Below are 17,908 nucleotides of genomic sequence, written 5' to 3' on the forward strand. Positions count from 1 at the left end.
TCATTTGTTTGCCAACATGTCAATGGCCGGGCCTCTCATTGTTTCCACTACATTTACATTAATGCATTTCTCCCCACTTCTATTAAACTGCAACCCTCCCTGGCCAAAGCTGCTGCTGCTGCCGCCTAATGCTGCTTAGTCAGTGAAAAAAGGTTAATAACAATCAAGCAGAAATGGGAAAGAAAGGCTCTGTGTTTCCTACGGCTCTTCATTGGCCTTCTGTAATTGACAGCGGCTGAAAAGGCGGAGGAAGCAAAATTCTGCTGAGATTTTCTCTTTTTGTAATTTTATTTATGGCCTTTTTAGCCCATATTAAAGGACAATCGAGAAAGACAGCAAAGCTGAGGGAATGGGATTGGGATATCGAGAGCCAACAGCTCACAAGCACCAGAGATTTATATTATTCGTTTTTTCATTTGAATCATTTTCAATATATGAATCATTTAATATATTATTTTATATACTAATATTTTATACTAAAAATTATTATTTTTAATACTTTATCTATCTACATTTAAATAGGCTAATTGTATTTTTAGAAATTAGACATGTAGGAGTGTGTTTCTTGGAATTTCAGTTCATTTTAATTCTACTTCATTAAATTTGAATGCAATTCTGCATTTTGTTTGCTTCCTCAATTCAAATTCAAATCAGATTCAAGTATGTTTTTGTTTGCTCAACTTATTATGTGGTTCCAAACAAGAAGTCGTTTGTGTCCAGGGGTGCCTTGTGTTTTTTGTTTGTTTTTTTAAGTTTATCAGATTTTGATTAATTAAGGAGCAGGCAGAGCAAGTGAGTGTAACAGAGATCCCATTACCCAAAAGTTGGTTAAAGGAACTGTTATTGCCTCTCTTTGCCATGAGCTCTCAGGACGAGTTCAAACTCCAAGGTTCTAAATTTGTGTAAGATTAATACGTTGATATGAGTCCCTGGGGGTAAGCAGCTTTTATATAGCAAGATTCAGACAGGTACAGTACAGTACACAAACACACATTTACAGAAACACACACGTATATTGTACTGATGACCCAGTTGCACCTGTGCTGACAACAGCACTCTGCCCTAGAGAGTAGCCCTCATCTGTCATCACACGCACACACACACACACACACACATCAGTGTTTTACCATTGAGATTAGCCAGGTCATCTGTCATTACAAACACGCACACACAGTGCACTACCAGAGAGATTAGCCATTGAACGTCAACACACTAACACACCTGCATTCTGTCCAAATGAGTACTTCTCATCATCTCACAACGCACACACTCCCTAAAATAAGCCATCTGACCATCTGTAGTATCAATGTAACACACTTTCATGCACATAAATAAATGCACAAATAAAGTTTTTTAAGACTTTTAGTCCATTTCTGTTGCAGTAGCACATTTTTTTAAATTTTAAATTTTAAATTGTTATATTGTTTTATTTTAATAGCATATTACTTTAACTTCTAAAAATATTACTATCTCTTCTTAATGTTCCGTCCAAACTTCAACAGGAAATACGTCAACACAGGGCAAACAAATGTTTTCGTCAAGCTACTTTTTTTCCATTGGGTCTTTAAGCTACACACCAAGAACCATCACAAAGTCAGTCTCCTCCAGCACAGATGATGACACCTGTCAGACGAAGAGAGAAAAATTAAGCGCCGTCACAATCCTATAATGTTCGCTGATAAGATTAGAAAACATCGTGTTCTTCGGTGACTCAAAACCAATGGGAAAGCAGCAGAGTAAAGAATCTCATTTGCATCCTCTTCAATGGAGAGAAATGGATGTGAAGAAAGAAAAAGCACATTCATTTACATGCTGATACACAGAGCGAAAGAAAGACACCTCTTCAGACCTAAATGAGGGGGTAGATACTCATTTAATTCCAGCGTGGAGACAGAGAGCGGGAGAAAGCGCTTAAGTGAGACTGAATGAGTGAAACAGAGGGAGGTGAATATGAGGGAAAATACGAGAAAGGCCGTGAAAAGGGGAAACAGCAGCTCGTATTAGAAACCTGTAATTTAAATCAAAGGTTATAATCAAAAATTTATCAGTTAATTGATCTCGCACATGCTGCTTGCCAAGAGAGCAATTTAGAACCCTGTCGCTCGGGCTGCAAATCTATCGAGCGCTGCTCTATAAAGTAAGTTTGTTGCCTTGTAATGATCAAGCAGTCCTCTAATGTTCTCTGAGAGCTGATATGATAGGGCCCAGACAAAGCCATTCAGCAGCCGGGACCCCACGCGTCTCAGATAAGACAAAGAAAAATCACTTCTCAGCTTCACTTGAAGGAACAGTCCAACCAAATATTAAAATTCTGTCATCATTTACTCACCCTCATGCTGTTGCAAATTTGTATGCTGTTATTGTATTTATTTTCTGTTTAGTTTTTCATCACAGTGACAGTTCATCCCGACGTCTGTCAAGCTCCAAAAAACACCATAAAAGCACCATAAAAGAAGTCATGTGACTTAGCTTTTGTTTGTGTGAGGAACAGAGAAATGTTGTTATTCACTGATAAACAAGCATGCTCTTCAGTATTGAGTGAGCTGAACTTGAGAACAGAGTCGATCCAAATTATTTAAAAGAACGGTCTCAAAAGATTTCTGATTCTGAACTTCAACTCACTGATTCAGTGAGTCGGTCAGAGTGCTTTTGTAGGTAAGACACCAACAAGCAAATAACAACCTTTGTTGTTATTAAAATCCTCACATAATCTATTGAATGGCTTTAGATAACTTTGAACACAGCGCACAATTAATCTGGACTACTTTTATGGTGCTTTTCTTTTTACTCATTTTTGGAGTTTGACAGATGTAGCCACTATGAACTGTTGCTGTAAAATAGCTGTGTGAAGATTCTTAACAATTTCTTCTTTTAACATTTAACAGATTTGGAACAACATGAAGATAAGTAAATAATATATTTCGAAGATTAATTATTTTAAAGGCGAATATTAGTGTGTCTCACTAATAATGGTGAATGGCAATTTGTCTCGGCAGCAGGAACAGGGATACGTATCAGTTCTTGGATTTTATCACTATAAGTGGTGTTAATATCTAAGGCTTATCATGTATGATTCAGGTTGTCAGGTGCAGTAGTTGTCCTAGAAGTTGTTCTGCCATTATCATGGAATTAGGTCTCATTCTCTCCTATCATGTTATCATCACAACCCAGACATACAGGGCGATGATCGCTTTTGTCACGTCTCATTGCAGGCATTGTTCCTTCAACAGCCAGAGAAACTGGATTAGTATGAGATACGTAAGAGTAAAACTGATAGAATCTCTCTTTTTCTTTCTTTCCAGGGTAACCAGGAGGCCCCAGCTCCCCCAGAAGCCATGGCTCAGCCGTACGCCCCAGCGCAGTATCCTCCCCCTCCACCTCAGAACGGGTTGCCTGGCGAATACACCCACCCTGGGCAGGACTACACAGGGCCCAGTCCGGTCCCTGAGCACGCTGCAGCCCTCACTATCTACACACCCACACAGACACACAGCGAGCCACCTGGCACTGACAGCAGCACGCCTTCCCTTACAGGGACTAGCAGCATACCAGTGAGTACTGTTAGCAGCATCTATTTTATTTTATTTTATTTTATTATTAAATAAAATGCTCGAGTTGGCTGCAGTGTTATTTCAGTATTATTTATATACTGTTATAGTTTTTAATAATATTTTGAATTAGATTTATTTTTATATTTTCTTTTAATTTTAATTTTTTAATTATTTGTGAATTTAGTTTTAATTTTAGTATTTTTTATTATTATTATTATTATTATTACTTTACTGTTTAGGTTGAATTTTATTTTATTTCAGTTTTGGTTTCCAATTAGCTCAGTTAGTGCTTCAACTTATCATTGCAACTTATTTCAGTTACTTGCGAAGGCAGCATTTCTAATTTTCACTTAGTTCCCCTCCCCATCGAATATTTTATTTTATTTTATTTCAACATTATTTCAATGAACACAAATGTCAGTGTCAACTTTATATTTATATAGCACCATTAAAAACATTGATTGTTGACCAAAGTGCTGTACATTGTCAAATAACCACAACGTTAAAACCATATACCACATAACAGATTACAATCACAAACAAGACCAGAAACTATACAAATAAGGTATGATTAAAAGCCAGAGAAAATTTGTATGTTTTGAGTTTTACTTTAAAATCATAGAAGGAACATTTACAGGTAGCAGTCTCTGGTTGTATAAACTTAGAGACCCTACTGGATTGGGAATAGATACTAGGTCAGAAATGTGTGCAGGTGCAACTCTGTTCAAGGATTTAAAGTCCAGTAACAACACTTTAAAATCAAGTAATGTGCTCTCATTTCCACCTATAGGAGCCTGGCAGCTGCATTCTGTACCATTTGCAGATGGGCCAGAGATGCTTGGTAAATATCCACATAAATTGAATTACAATTATCAAGTCCTGTTGAAATAAAAGCATGAATCACCTTTTCAAAGTCCTTAGCAAGAAATTATTTTACCTTAGCTTGGACTCGAAGGTTTGTCACATTTAAGAGCACTATCAAAGAACAGACCCAAATTATTCACTAATGGTTTAACAAATGGAGACAAATGACCAAAGTTTAAACAAGGTGAGCTAACAGCTTATGAGGATTCAAAAACTATAATCTCAGTTTTGCCTTCATTGAGGTGAAGAAAATTTAAGGAAGAGCAATTTAATTGGAGCAAAAATAGAGCCTTGAGGGACACCACAAGTAAGAGGAGTTGGTTATGTAAATGTTTTTAACAGTTTAAGTTTTAGTTAACAATACCCTGGTTGGCCGAAACTTTTTTTTTTATTAGGAGCTGCAACTTAATACTTGATTTAGTAAAATTGTTTGAACAATAGTCTAATGCTTGTTGGTGTAAGTGATCAGATCAAGATATACAAAATGTCTACTAAAGGAAACTGTTGCAGCTTGCAAGTCTTCTAATGACATTTACCTCAATGGGAAATATACCATTAGATGATTATCTGTAGTTTTTCTGTTTATCTGCAGTTTTTCTTCTCCGGAATTGAGTCATATAAGGAACAAAATCACAACATCCCATTTTTAACGTTTCTGCATTCAGATGAAGAGAAATTGGGGCTAGGAAATAGAAGAGTTCAGAATGAAACGAACTATAAAGATAAAAGGACAGGACAAAATAAGAGACATTTAGAGAAAACCCATCCTTCTCCATTTAAAGAGTTCTTCTGCTTTCTCCCTCCATTTTATTAAGCTTTAAGCCATGGCTATCACATGGCTCCATATCTTAAACCCCATGGAGCCATTTACCATGGCTAACAATATCACAAACGTCTCAATGGACCACTTAACGAGTGCTCTGTCTGAGCATATGACAAGCACATGATGAAATAAAAGAAACTCTGAGAGGAGAGACTGTCCTTAGACCCGGTCCCGTGGGTAAGTTGCTCTACCCTTTCTTGGTTCCTATAGGCCTTTGATTAACACATACACTTACACTTGGAGGAAATGCAGGAAAAAAGGGCCGATGATTCCCTGAGAGTCTTTTTATTTTTTTTATTTTAGCACTTAGATTTTATTAGATTTTATATAAAGGGCTGGTTTCAGGGCATGAGAATCATTCTTTACAAGACCCCTATACTGTGGTCCTTGTAAAAAATACTTGAGCATCAGATATAGTCACTATATTCACAGGAAATGTTTAAAATTTTGGACAACCAGAGAAAGGGCATTAGAGAAGGGTGGGAAAGAGAAATTAAAGAGCATGAAACTTTTCTTCAATGCAAAAAGAAGTACAAGGTCTTCCTGGCCTTGGGGGGTGGGGGGGTGAACGGATGAAAAATGTAATCTTTTTCTCTTTCTGATTGGGATATGTGTAAAGCTCTGAGGTGGTGTGGTTTAAAGGAAGGAGATATAATCCCAGGCTCAGCAGATCGCAGAGAAGCGATGCTGACAGGCCCAGTAAAGGCACCTGAGCTCTGGCTGCATGGGCTAATCTACAGCTCGATTGGAAGATGTACTTAAACTGTCATTCTGGCCAAACCCACCAGGGAAATTCTTCCTTTCTCCCTATTTTCTCTCTCCCTGTGGAGAATCATTAGCAAAGAAGGAACACTACACCTCAGAGAGTGGACGGTAATCACATCAGATCACATATCAGATCACATCATCACAACAGCACAGACTCTAGATGCTTGGTAACTCGGCGATAAAAGACTACTTACCTCTCTTTAGGGTACGTGCTAACAGTTTTCCACTACGACTGTCATATTGCCTTGGGTGGGATTGTCTAAACTGTGATTTGCAACTTGCTTAAACACAGCCGTACTGCTCAAAGAAGCGTGATGTTATGTTATTAAGGGAATGCCATTATTTCCTGCACTTATTCTTGGCGGCCTTCCCTGAGTAGTTTTTACTGTGCCATTGATAATAGTACTGCAGGTCTATGCGCTCTTTAAGCCTCCATATTTGTTAGCGGCTAAACTTGTTGCGAGTCAGATTATAGCTCGTCTAATTAATTAGAGCTTTGCGCAAGACTGAAAGGCCAGTGTCTTCTTTCTAGGTGACAGGTGACGGTTTGTATTCGCATCTCAGTGGGAGGCAGGGATGATGAGATCGGAGGGGAGGGTAGCAGAAGTGTGGAAGAACAAAAAAAATATAAAGCGGCTCAAGCTAATCCCTTTAAGTGAAGCGCTGGTTTGGCCCTAATCGGATGTAATCTACCTGCTTGGCAGCTTTCCAATCAGATAGTTTCAATTATGTGGTTGTAGGGGCATTCTGAAGGGGGAAGTGCTGAGCTGAGCACTTTGAAAGTGATTTGCAGATAACACTGAATGAGTGCGGCAATAGAAACGATTTAGCAGGACTCATTCCCCACCCAACTGCACATACTAACACAAGCACACACGGATGTGTGCAAACACAAGCCTTCTCTGGCGTTGTGGTAGAGAAGGGGGCTTGGATGTTAGGTCCAATGTGGTGGTGTATGATAATGTTCAGGCAATTATTTCTTGGTGCTGCTTGGCTGCTCCATTCCTTGTGGAACGTGAAGTGCAGGGAAGTTGCTCCTCTACAACAGGAATGGAAACAAGAAGCGCATCGGCTGCATGGAATGATTGTAGTCCAGCATTTGGAAAGTCTAGCAAGAAAACTCAAATGAATGATCTCCTTTTGAGGGATCTATATATAATGGGTTTAAGAAAAGCACATTATAAATAAAATGTATTATTATTATATTATTATAATGCCAGCTATATATTTTTTGTGTATAAATTAGTAGGTGTGGCATTTTAAAGATAAATGGCTTTTATACTGTCATAAAAATGTTCGATATTAAAATGTTATTAAATGTTTTTATTTTATTACGTTGAATTTCCTTTCTGTTTACAACTAGTTATGTCAATAGAATAAAAATAATAGCAAATAATTTAATAATTTCTTACTGGCCTTTAGAAAGCGGAATGAGATAGCTTTTATATTATAGTTCTAAATTTGATGAATGTAAATAAATTGTTACTTTAAACATCTTAAATCTTAATCAAACATTGAAAGCCCGAAAAATACGTGTTTTCCGCATGTTTTCAGGTTGCATGTGGGAACAATCAATTGAAACTTGAAATGACGCATGTTTACTAAAAAAAAGTCCTGGACAGAGCATGTTAGAGCGCTAAATTGTCCACGTTTGTCATTCAGTAAATCATCTGGCATACTTAATCCCAGACCCTGGCAAATGGAACGTTGTGTAACATTCCAGACTTCAGTTGTAGTAATTGGCTGTCATAAACCTTTAGAGGGGCTAATATACCTACTTGGGGTTAATTTGGGGAGCTTTTCTTAGCTGACCGTAAAATCCTCCCGTATGGATTTACTATTAGCTTTTTTGGCAGGATCCACCTTCTGAGACCCGAATGCAGGTTGCCCGAATGCAACCCGAGTGAGTTTGCCTCCGCCTCGAACATCGAACACTTTTAATTACTTTCACCTCGTCTGCGGAACTTGGGAGAGCAAAGCCCTCTGAAACCTTGTCTCTGAAAGAGACAGATGCAGCCCATGCTAGCTGCAATATAATTAACATGCAATTAACACAAATTAAAAGGCAAATTGCGCTGACGAACCCCCTGTAGATGGCTGCTTAGCAGTGACGATGAGATAATTAGATCCGAACCTGGAGTGCAGCGTCTCGAACGCGTACCTCTCCTCTCCCTCTCCTGGCCTGGTGTCAAGTCCTCCAGAGAAGAGCACTCCACGCTGCCATGCTCAAGAGCAGGAGAAGTGCTCCGAATAAAGCCAGAGAGATTATATCATTATAGTCGAGAGTGAGCGAGCCGGACTGTGTGTTTTACAAAGCACTTGTTATGGCGATACACATTTTGTCCTCATTTTAAGCAAAGCGTGCAAGATGAATGCGAAGTAGCCCCGTGATTTCTCTTCATTTTTATCACTGTCTGTTACTCGCTGCTACATGATGACTTACATCTGAGAAGACCTAGTCAATACTTGTTCCCATAAAGTAAGCAAATCAAAGCCCTCATCCTTCTCTCCAGCACTTGGTTGGGCAGAGCGAGGAATCGGAGGCTCTCAGAGGCCACGCTCCGCCGGTCGGTAATGGGCGAGTCCGCGCCTTCGCACCGCTCACCTGTTAGACATGATAGATAGCTCGGCTCTCTCCAGAGCGACTGCAGACAGAGCATGTGAATGACCGATGGCACCGGCGTGATGGATGAGGATGAGGGAACGGGAAGAGGTGCAGCCCAGGGAGCGGGGGCACCAGGGGGTAATTGCACCTCCGCTTGCCCATCCATCTGCTCGGCTTTCCATCTACCACCATCAGGCAGGGGCTACGGGCCTCCGCTGCTCGCCGACCTCAGGCTGCATACACAAGGGGCAGGACGACAGGCTGTGTGGATCCAGAGCCGACCCGTGTGCTTTATCTTAACAGGGCTTGACTGTCTAAATAGCTGCGATGATTGATAGTGCCAATGTGCTGGTAAACACGGTGTCCTCTCACGGAGACCCTGGAGAGCCCATTGGGAGAGTCTGTGCATTAGAGAAGATGAGGAAGTTGTCAGATGGAAAAAGCTGAAGTTGGTGACCCTCGACATTTAATGGTTCAGAGGTTTTGCTGTTGTTATGCTGTATAACCTGTAGCAAGAGTTCAAACTTACCTTCATCATTCCCAAATAAGACTGATTGACCATGTGACTTTAGGGTGTATGTTTGGCTATATTTGAGCACATCATTCATAGGGAGCACCGGGACTAGTTGACTGGCTAATGGAACTACATTTAAATACAAAATAAATGTACATTAATAAGGGAGAAAAGTTCAGTCTGGCCAATTTAAAGTGATGGTTCAACAAAAACAATTATATTCTGTCATCATTTACTCGCCCTCATGTCATTACAAACCTGTACGACTCTCTTTCTTTTTCAAAGCACAAAAGAAGATATGTTGAACTATATTTTAATTGTTTTTGTCCATACAATGAAAATCAATAGGGTCTAAAACAACAGTGGACATGAGAAAAAAAAATACTTTTTATGGCATTGTATGGACTGAGATCTTTTTCAAAACAACATTTCCCTGCAGAAGAATATCAAACAGGTTTGGAACTTGGACTTAAGGGTGATTAAATTATGACAATTTTCATTTTTGGGTGAACTGTACCTTTAAGCCACAAAGACGGCTCCTGTGTCTTTAGTTTAGTTTAGTTTTAGGCAATAGTTTGTGTTGGACCACCATAATCCAGCCTTGCTGTGTGGCTCTGTGATTGTGCATATGATACATTAATTAGTTTCGAGCGTCGTCCTTTAACAGGAAAACATTTACTCTTAGCTTTGTGTTTGTTTTCCCTTAAAAATTGCCTTTGGTAGAGCTAGTCATGTTGTAGCCACTGTAAGGTTAAAATTAATCTTTTTTTTTCTTTCAGTAAGGTTGGTTGAACAAATATTAGATAAGCATATAAGATGTAAAGATGTTTGTCTACTTGTTAATAAAAATCTGTTAATAGCGAAAAAGATAAATCCGCAAGACCCATAGAATTGTAAAGTTGCTTCTGTCATGTTACTAGTGTAATTTCCCCTGTAAAGACATATGTCCTCTGCAATAATGATATTCTTCAGCGAGTTAAACTTTAAAATCTCATTTCATCTGATATTTTATCATGCCATTTTTCACCTTCTCTCGGTAATGAGTGGAAAAATGAACACCTTGCAGGTCCAAATCTTTTGCATTTGAGTTAGTATTATGTTCTTAGCTGTGTCTACATAATTGCATTTACTTCGCATTTTCCTCTATTTTTCTCTGTCAGGGTGCGAGCGAAAAGGGATGGAGTGATAGATATCTCATTATATCTTCATTACCTAATACTTGATATATTGCTGTCTTCTATGATTCATATCTCTTGTGTGTTTTGTGCTTAATGAGGGGGAATTTGTCCTGCCCACTTATTATAATTAACTGTGTACGTGAAATACAAGAAAAACATGCTTAGAAATGTACAGTTAAATCTGAATACTACCAAAAATGATTGCCAACCCAATTCAATTGGATCCCCAGACATCATGCGTGAAGAAGTTTTTATTCATCAGTTTTTTATCTCTTCTCTGAATTCAGAATTCATTTGAGCTAATTTTATGTGGCAAAATCCAAGTTTGAAAAATGTAGGTCTATTTTCTGGCCTGTTTTGGGCTTAGCCAAAACCCTAGCCATGTCACCATATCTAGCGTGTCATACTCCACTGAAGTATTTAATGTAAGTCTGCTACTATTGTTTATACTAAGGGTTAGGGGTTTTATTATTAACATATTCCTCACTGTTTGTGCTGCGGACATGATGCCTCAAATCATGCAGCTTTACTTTTCTAATTTACTTTTTTTTTTTTTTTTTTTTTCTGGCAGATGATATAAAAGGCACAAATATCCCATAGACTCAGCCTGTAGGACCCCAATCTATTTCTATGTTCACACTGTCAGTTTTTTTGGGATTGACAACTGCATTTATTTACAGGTGTCCTGTAAATGTCCCATTCATTCAGCAACTTACAGTAGCATCTCGAATACTGTCTGTATGAATGTGCAACGGGAGTCAAGCTCGTATTCCTTTACCAGTAACTTTCCCTCACTTTTGACACGACAAGAGACCAATAGAGCCGCAAGTTCATCTTAACTGATAGAGGCTTTTATATCTCGATGGAGAACGGATCATTTGAGTGGCGCGTAGAACTTAAAACTGACAAGAACAGCTCCGGTAAAGAGGTAAAGAACAGTCCCTTTTGACTGGATCTAAAACCTTCAGATGACACATTACCTGTAAGTTACCAAAACCACACATAAATCCTGGCTCTCTCGCACTGTATGACGTGGCAGACAGCTAGTCCCAGTCCTAGTCCGGTTCCGTTCACACACCGCGGGTTTTCCGAGAATGCAGTTGCGAGTCATGAAAATTACGGGTGTGAATTATTTTATAGAATGCGTTTGTCACTCCTATAAACTGAACCGTGTGTGAACGCAACTGTATTAAAGAAACAAATACAGAACTGACGACCGTATTCTGTTGTTGTGTGAAAGTGGCCACGGAGACTGTTTTAGGCCAGGATGTAACCACCTTGCAACCCAGCAGAACACCCTAGCAACCACATAGCAACAACCTATCTTTTGTTCTTTCTTTCTTTCTTTGTTTTTCTTCCTTTCTCTCTGTCTCGCTACAGCGCGAGTCTGCTCTAGTATACAGCTGTCTATGGGCCCAGCCAAATGTAGCTGCCTTCAGCACTTCTCTCTCATTGATCCTGCTAAGCTGAGGGAAGTTTAGCTGACATCATCTCTTCATCTGTGCTCCCATGTTCTTCTAATTCATTACGAACATGAAGGGCTGCCGCTCGGGTGCTGCGCTCACCATGCTTTTTCCTTCATTGAACATGTCTGAACAGAATGGCTGAAAAACAAGACAAACTTTTAAACGCAAAGGAGTCTGTCAGCCATTGCATCACATCTGGATTAATTATTAATTCAGTTATGCACTAACCTGATCCTCCCTCAAGAGCATTTTGTTAGATAATATTTTTCTTTATAGATATTGATTTATTATTTCATAGCATTTCTTTCTGTATTGTTTCATAATATTTGGTATGATTGAATTTACAGTGTATAAATTCTCTTATAAGTTTGGATTAACTAGACTGATATTTTCACGGATATTGTGTTTGTTTATTAAATATTTAAGCACATTTCGGCTGTTCTTCCTGCTATACTATGTTTAATCCACGCCACAAATTTTCTTCTAAAATCTGCATAGAGAATGCAAAAACAGCACAGTTGTAAATGAAAATCATAAATAGTATTTAATATTAAATATATGAAATTCATATTTATAATACTGAAATTAATGTTGATATTACATTAATAATGCATATTACATTGTATACAGTGTACTGATTATTTATTTAGTTATATTGTCAAAGAAAAAGGAAAAACATTTTTGTTTTCATATTGGACTTTTACAGTAATGTCTGACAGTTAATATTGGTTGATCTCCAGTAGAAACACCACTGCATGAAGCATATTCAGGTTTATTATTGCACACCATGCATGACAGGGCATCTGCTCAGAAGACAGGGAGATAAATACTGAGAATGGGATGAAGGCTGGAGTATCAGGGCTTGTGAGGTGAAAGATAAATGTGTGTCACGGACAGCAGTCCATCCTTGAGCACAGCTGTGTCACTACCATTTCCTCCACATGATGGACAGATGAGCACACCATCTTTACGCTTACTTTCTCTCTCCCTCTCCTGTTCTCCCTCAGGTCTTTATAGGCGGCTGCTCAGTAAATGCATTCTCTGGTCTCCCCATGTCAGAGTTTTTTTCTCTTTAAATCTGTATCCACACTTCCTGACAGCTTCCTTAATCTTCACCGCCACATACAAATGTTGGCAGAGCAGAGGGAATTTGTAATATGCCACCAGCATGCCCTGATCTCCCCCTGCTCACCCAGTGGCTCACCTTCCGTAACCGTTGCCCGCTGCACTTTTTCCAGGCCGTGACAGCATTTGAGGTAAGAACTAACAGAGCTGTGCTTGTGTGTCTTTCAGCAAGTGGACGACGTGGCACAGACAGACGGCTCCCAGCAGCTTCAGCTCCAGCCCTCAGACTCTTCGGAGAAGCAGCAGCCCAAACGGTTACACGTCTCCAACATTCCCTTCCGCTTCCGTGACCCAGACCTCCGGCAAATGTTCGGGGTGAGTCTCAGGCCTCAGCCAGATTGCAGCAGGTTGCGTCTCTTAGGAAGGCCTGATCATCAATCCTGTTTTAATTTGACAAGGACCTTGATCTTACATGCATCAGTGTAAAACCAGTTTAGGTATATTGTGGTTGTAGTCAGGTAATGCATTAGTATAACTAAACTAGGGCATTTTTTATTTGAGTTGCAGCCAGTGTAGTCCAATTCCCGAATGAATTAATCTTACAAGACCTTTTTTTCAACAAATGAAAGGCATATGTAACCAGTGTAGTCTTATTCCTGATTAAATTAATCGTATGAGCCATTTTTTTTATGAATCAAAAACATACAGTGCAACCATTGTAGTCCACTTAATTAAATGAAGTGGACTAGAATCAGTTATTTTTAGTGAATCAAACACATATAGCTATAGACACATATAGAACTAACTGTAAGATTTTATTTCATATGACCATGTGTAGTTAAAGATTCTGTACACATTATCCATTTTGCCAGTAGTATTTATATTATTACAATCATATTTTGTTTAATTTATTTACTATATAGCTAAGACCAATTATTGGATTGCATTTATGTAACCCCTAAAAAGTCTGTGTAACCTTTTGCGAGAATTGTTTTAATTGTAAAAGTTTAATGATTTACTTTATCCAAGTATTTATTCTTTAATTCTGTAAACCTCTATAGTTGGCGTGTAGGCCAAATATCTTACTTTATTACGTTTTTTCTTGTTTTTCAAAATGTTCAGTTTTTCCCTCCAAGGCTAGAAAGAGCATGATAAAGTGCTAAATGATTTAACTGCATTCTATTAGCTTTAGTTTCTGTATTGGGATCAGTAAAACTTTTTTTTAAACAAGGGTATTCAATCAAAAAGTATTGTTATACTGAGAGCAGCTACAGGCTTGGTAATGGTTTGTCATTATTTAGCGTTTTATCCACAACTACTGCTCCTCAATCTGTGTTTAGATGTAAGCACTCTCGGCTAGAATAAAACACAAAACTAATGAACGACTTGGAGCTTTCTTTAACCAGCAATCTCTACTCAAGGACTCGTACAGTTAAACTCCAGCATACCTTTGAATTAACAGCAGCCAGCAAGGGAGCTGCGTTAAACACTGGCAGCTTGTTACTGGAGGCTACAGGCAGCGTACAGAAGAGAAAAAAAACATTGTTGGTCCCAGCTTGTTAAAAACCGGAGTCTGTGTTTACAAAGGGCACTGTATAGCAAACAGTAACACTTAAACTGGTGGAGGACTCTGGGTACAGCCTGACTGCTGAATCTTGAGAACATCTGTTCCTCACGCTCTTTGTTGTCTCTAAGAGAGGCTGTCCTCTCCTCTCTGCTTCTCCCCCGTCCTGCCCAGTGTTGATGTGATGAACAGGGAGCCAAGCATTGGTCCCACCAGTGGAGACGTAATTAATAGCGCTCCTCACTGTGGTTAAAAACTAGAAGTTTATCCTCATTAGGTTTGTGTTGGCTGACAGCTCCGATGCGAAAACAGGCATATGTGTGACCAAGTGTGTGTATGTTTGTCTGAAGAGACTTCTGCAACTTGCTGTGAAGTCTCTCAGGGACCCAGGGGTGCAATTATCCCATGCCATAGATAGACTAGTGGGAGAGGATGGGACGGACAAGCGCTGTGCCCCTCTAAAGTCCCCAAAAAATGTGAGAAAAGGCAAGTCTGAGAATGGTGAGAAGTGACAGAAGCACAAGGGGAGAAGATCACCATCTACTGACGGTTTAAAACTCTTTAAGCACTGGCTACCCATATATCTTTGGCTTCTGCAAAACGCTGTCCAGACTTCATTTCCCCATACATAAAGTTAATACTTTTATTTTCCTAAAAGTTTATATACTGTACTTTTAGAATCCTGAAGAAAAATGTCACGGTTTCCACAAAATATTAAGCAGCACAACTGTTTTCAACATTTATAATAATAAGAATTTTCTTGATCAGAATATCCGCATATTAGAATGATTTCTGAAAGAACATGTGACACTCGCAAAATGTTTGCGTTCCCCTGAGAAACTTTGCGTTCACTCACAAAGAACACGAACATTTTCTCGGTGGAATGCAGAAAGTTCTGCAAGCAAACGCGAATATTCTCCTGGGAATGCCAAAATTTTGTGATGGAATGCAAAACTTTTGCCAGTGAACGCACAAGCATTGAAATGTATTTTTTCCTCCAATCTCATATTGTTTTGCATCACCGTGTCCCTTTAGGTGCTCCGTACATAAGACACCTCATAGTGCTTAAAGAGTATTTTATCACTTTTCTCTCAGTTCTCAGACTCAGTTCTCTTTATTATATAGATTTTAAATGAAGCCTCCAACTGAATTATCTCTGGATTATTGTAGAAAAACGTCACAGATCACGCTCATTTTTGACTCCAAGACAGCTTTCTAAACCATTTCTGATTTCTCAATTTAGTAAGATGGAAATTCAATTTAGAATAGCTGATAATGAAAACTGCAATTTTACGAGTCTTTTTCCTCATTCGAGTACACTTGCTTGGACCATAGTCAAACAAAGAGCGACGATTAAAAAGCTCCATTACCCAACCTTATTTGAGCCTCATTTTATAATTAGAAAAAGACATCCAAAGCAATTATACAGATGAATATGTGGATTTAATGCTAGTGTATGAAATTGGTTTTAAAGCACCACCATGACGATTCCACACTGAGGCTGCAAAATTGTCCAACTCCTCCCATAATACTCGTATTACTGCAATTATTTGAGCAATCCTACAGATCAGTGCATGCTGTATGTATATACTAGTAATAAAAATGTCCCCCCCACCATTGGAGAAAGCTATTGTTAGATTAAAACAGGTGCCTTGTTATTCTGGATTAATAGACCGTTATTCCCCTCAGTATTTCCCTTAGAGGTTGGAATCTTCTAAAATGTTGATCGCCCAATGGAATGCAGAGGTTTACCTAGAATCTTAAACAAGAGTAGAAACCCCATATGGTTTTGTAATGGGTTTATAATGAATACCTGCTTGATTTCCAAACAAAACTAACTTAATGTCACACTACTGACTCGCTTTTTTAACTACTCTCCCTCCGTTTGCACAGCGTCTGTGACTAGCTTCAAACAACTCTCGTGAAGCATTTTCCCAACCTATCAAGTGTGTGGACCACCAGCAGTCTCACACTGCGGTCTCCCATTGATCCTAATTTCATGTAGGCCTACACTCTTATTAAAGCTCTGCTGCACGGCAATGGTGATGATGGGGCCTATGGTGACTAGGTGTGATTAGTTCAGTTTTCCCAGAGATGACTACCCTGGGAAATATTTCAGCAATACCATAAGCCCATTAGGGTGGGTTAAAACCATTAGCGTCCGCAGACTTTGTTTAGAGCGAATTGTCTGCGGTTGTGAGCAGGTTCATGCTGAGATGCAAATGCCAGTGTTTGAATCTGACTCTGGCAGAGTGGAAAAAATCATCTTAATTTGAACAAATGGAGGAAATCGTGTCAAGTAGCAGCTGTTTGGGTTTGTCTGTGGAATTTGAATTGGGCTGGAAAAACAAGCGTGGTTGATCAAGCAACAGCCGGCCAAAATGAACTGCGAGGCGTCACTTTTTTTTTCCCCGTGTGCGATCAGAGCAGCGCGCACAGCCTCCTCCTCACCGCAAACATGCACATACAGTCCGCCTCGGGTTTTCCCCACGGTTGGGCGGATGAAAGGCGGCTCTTCTTAACCTTATTAGTGACCTGGGCCCTCGATCAATCCCATTGAGCCGTAGGTGCCTGGAAGGCCCATTTCTCCCCTGTTGTGCTGAAATGAAGCCAATGCGGCCTGCTTGACAAGGTAATTAGTTTTAATGAAATAATATAGCCATTTTAGACAGCAATTAAAACCTGCTTTCATTCCGCCCATTAGGGGAACTTAAGGTTTTGCTTTCATTCCTCCACGTTCCGTAATGATCTCCAAAGCCGGCCACGTTAAATGGAACGCTTAAGCGCCGTTAACCCTCCGGGGAGAGCCGGGCCGGCCGTCATTCCTCTCCGGCGACCGCCAAAGTGGAAGAGAGAAATGCAAACAGAACCTTTATCACATGTGTCATTTTGTGCAATTGCTCTTAATTGCTGTCCTACGCTTTCATATAAACAGTCATGCTTCCCGGCACATTTATGGCAGTGCACCCTGGAGCCTCCTGTGTCTCCTGCTTCCATCTAACCAATTATTTAAGCCTGTTCCAAATTACTTCTTTAAGAAGCTGTCTCCTCCTTAGGCTAAAGCAGCGGTGACCTTGCGTTGGCATGTTTATTTATGTGTTGAAATAAACCTGCTTGATTCAAGGCCTCGGTGTGGAGCTCCCTAACCAGGATCCCGATTAGCATAAGGCGAGAGAGGTTAACGTTGTAGCGCTCTGCGTTACAGGCAGCGAGGATGGTGTTTATCACCCCTAATCAGGCTGCTGCCTCTTAAGGGTTCACCTTTTGGCCACAGGGAGCGACGTTCAGTCAAAGACCGGGAAAGTTTGGGCTTCTTTCCTTGGCGGCCAGTTTGCAAATCCATATGCTGCATTCAGCGTCTGAAAGAATCTTCCAGACAAAGCCGTATCTCAGAGAGAGTGGTCAGTGCCTCATGGCTAATGCTAATTAGAGAATAAAAATGAGAGATTGGGCGTTTCAGAGGGCCGTGAGAATGACAATCAGATAAAACCACAGTACGGAGCGCAAATA

General features: G+C 39.7%; 1 protein-coding gene across 7 annotated transcripts in view; it reads left to right on the top strand.

The window, feature by feature from the left end:
* rbfox3a (RNA binding fox-1 homolog 3a) overlaps positions 1-17,908 on the top strand; it is a 340,080-nt gene that overhangs the window by 288,784 nt on the left and 33,388 nt on the right. For 4 of the 7 annotated variants that reach the window (XM_084434216.1, XM_084434215.1, XM_084434220.1 and 1 more), the window contains 3 exons: positions 3,303-3,551; positions 4,342-4,392; positions 13,063-13,209. In XM_084434216.1, coding sequence (XP_084290342.1) covers positions 3,303-3,551; positions 4,342-4,392; positions 13,063-13,209 — 447 coding nt within the window. The remainder of the gene's footprint in view (positions 1-3,302; positions 3,552-4,341; positions 4,393-13,062; positions 13,210-17,908) is intronic. The other 3 variants (XM_084434219.1, XM_084434218.1, XM_084434221.1) reach the window with 1 other exon arrangement.

Source organism: Rutilus rutilus (assembly GCF_951802725.1).
Source record: "Rutilus rutilus genome assembly, chromosome: 16".
Lineage (NCBI taxonomy): Eukaryota > Metazoa > Chordata > Actinopteri > Cypriniformes > Leuciscidae > Rutilus > Rutilus rutilus.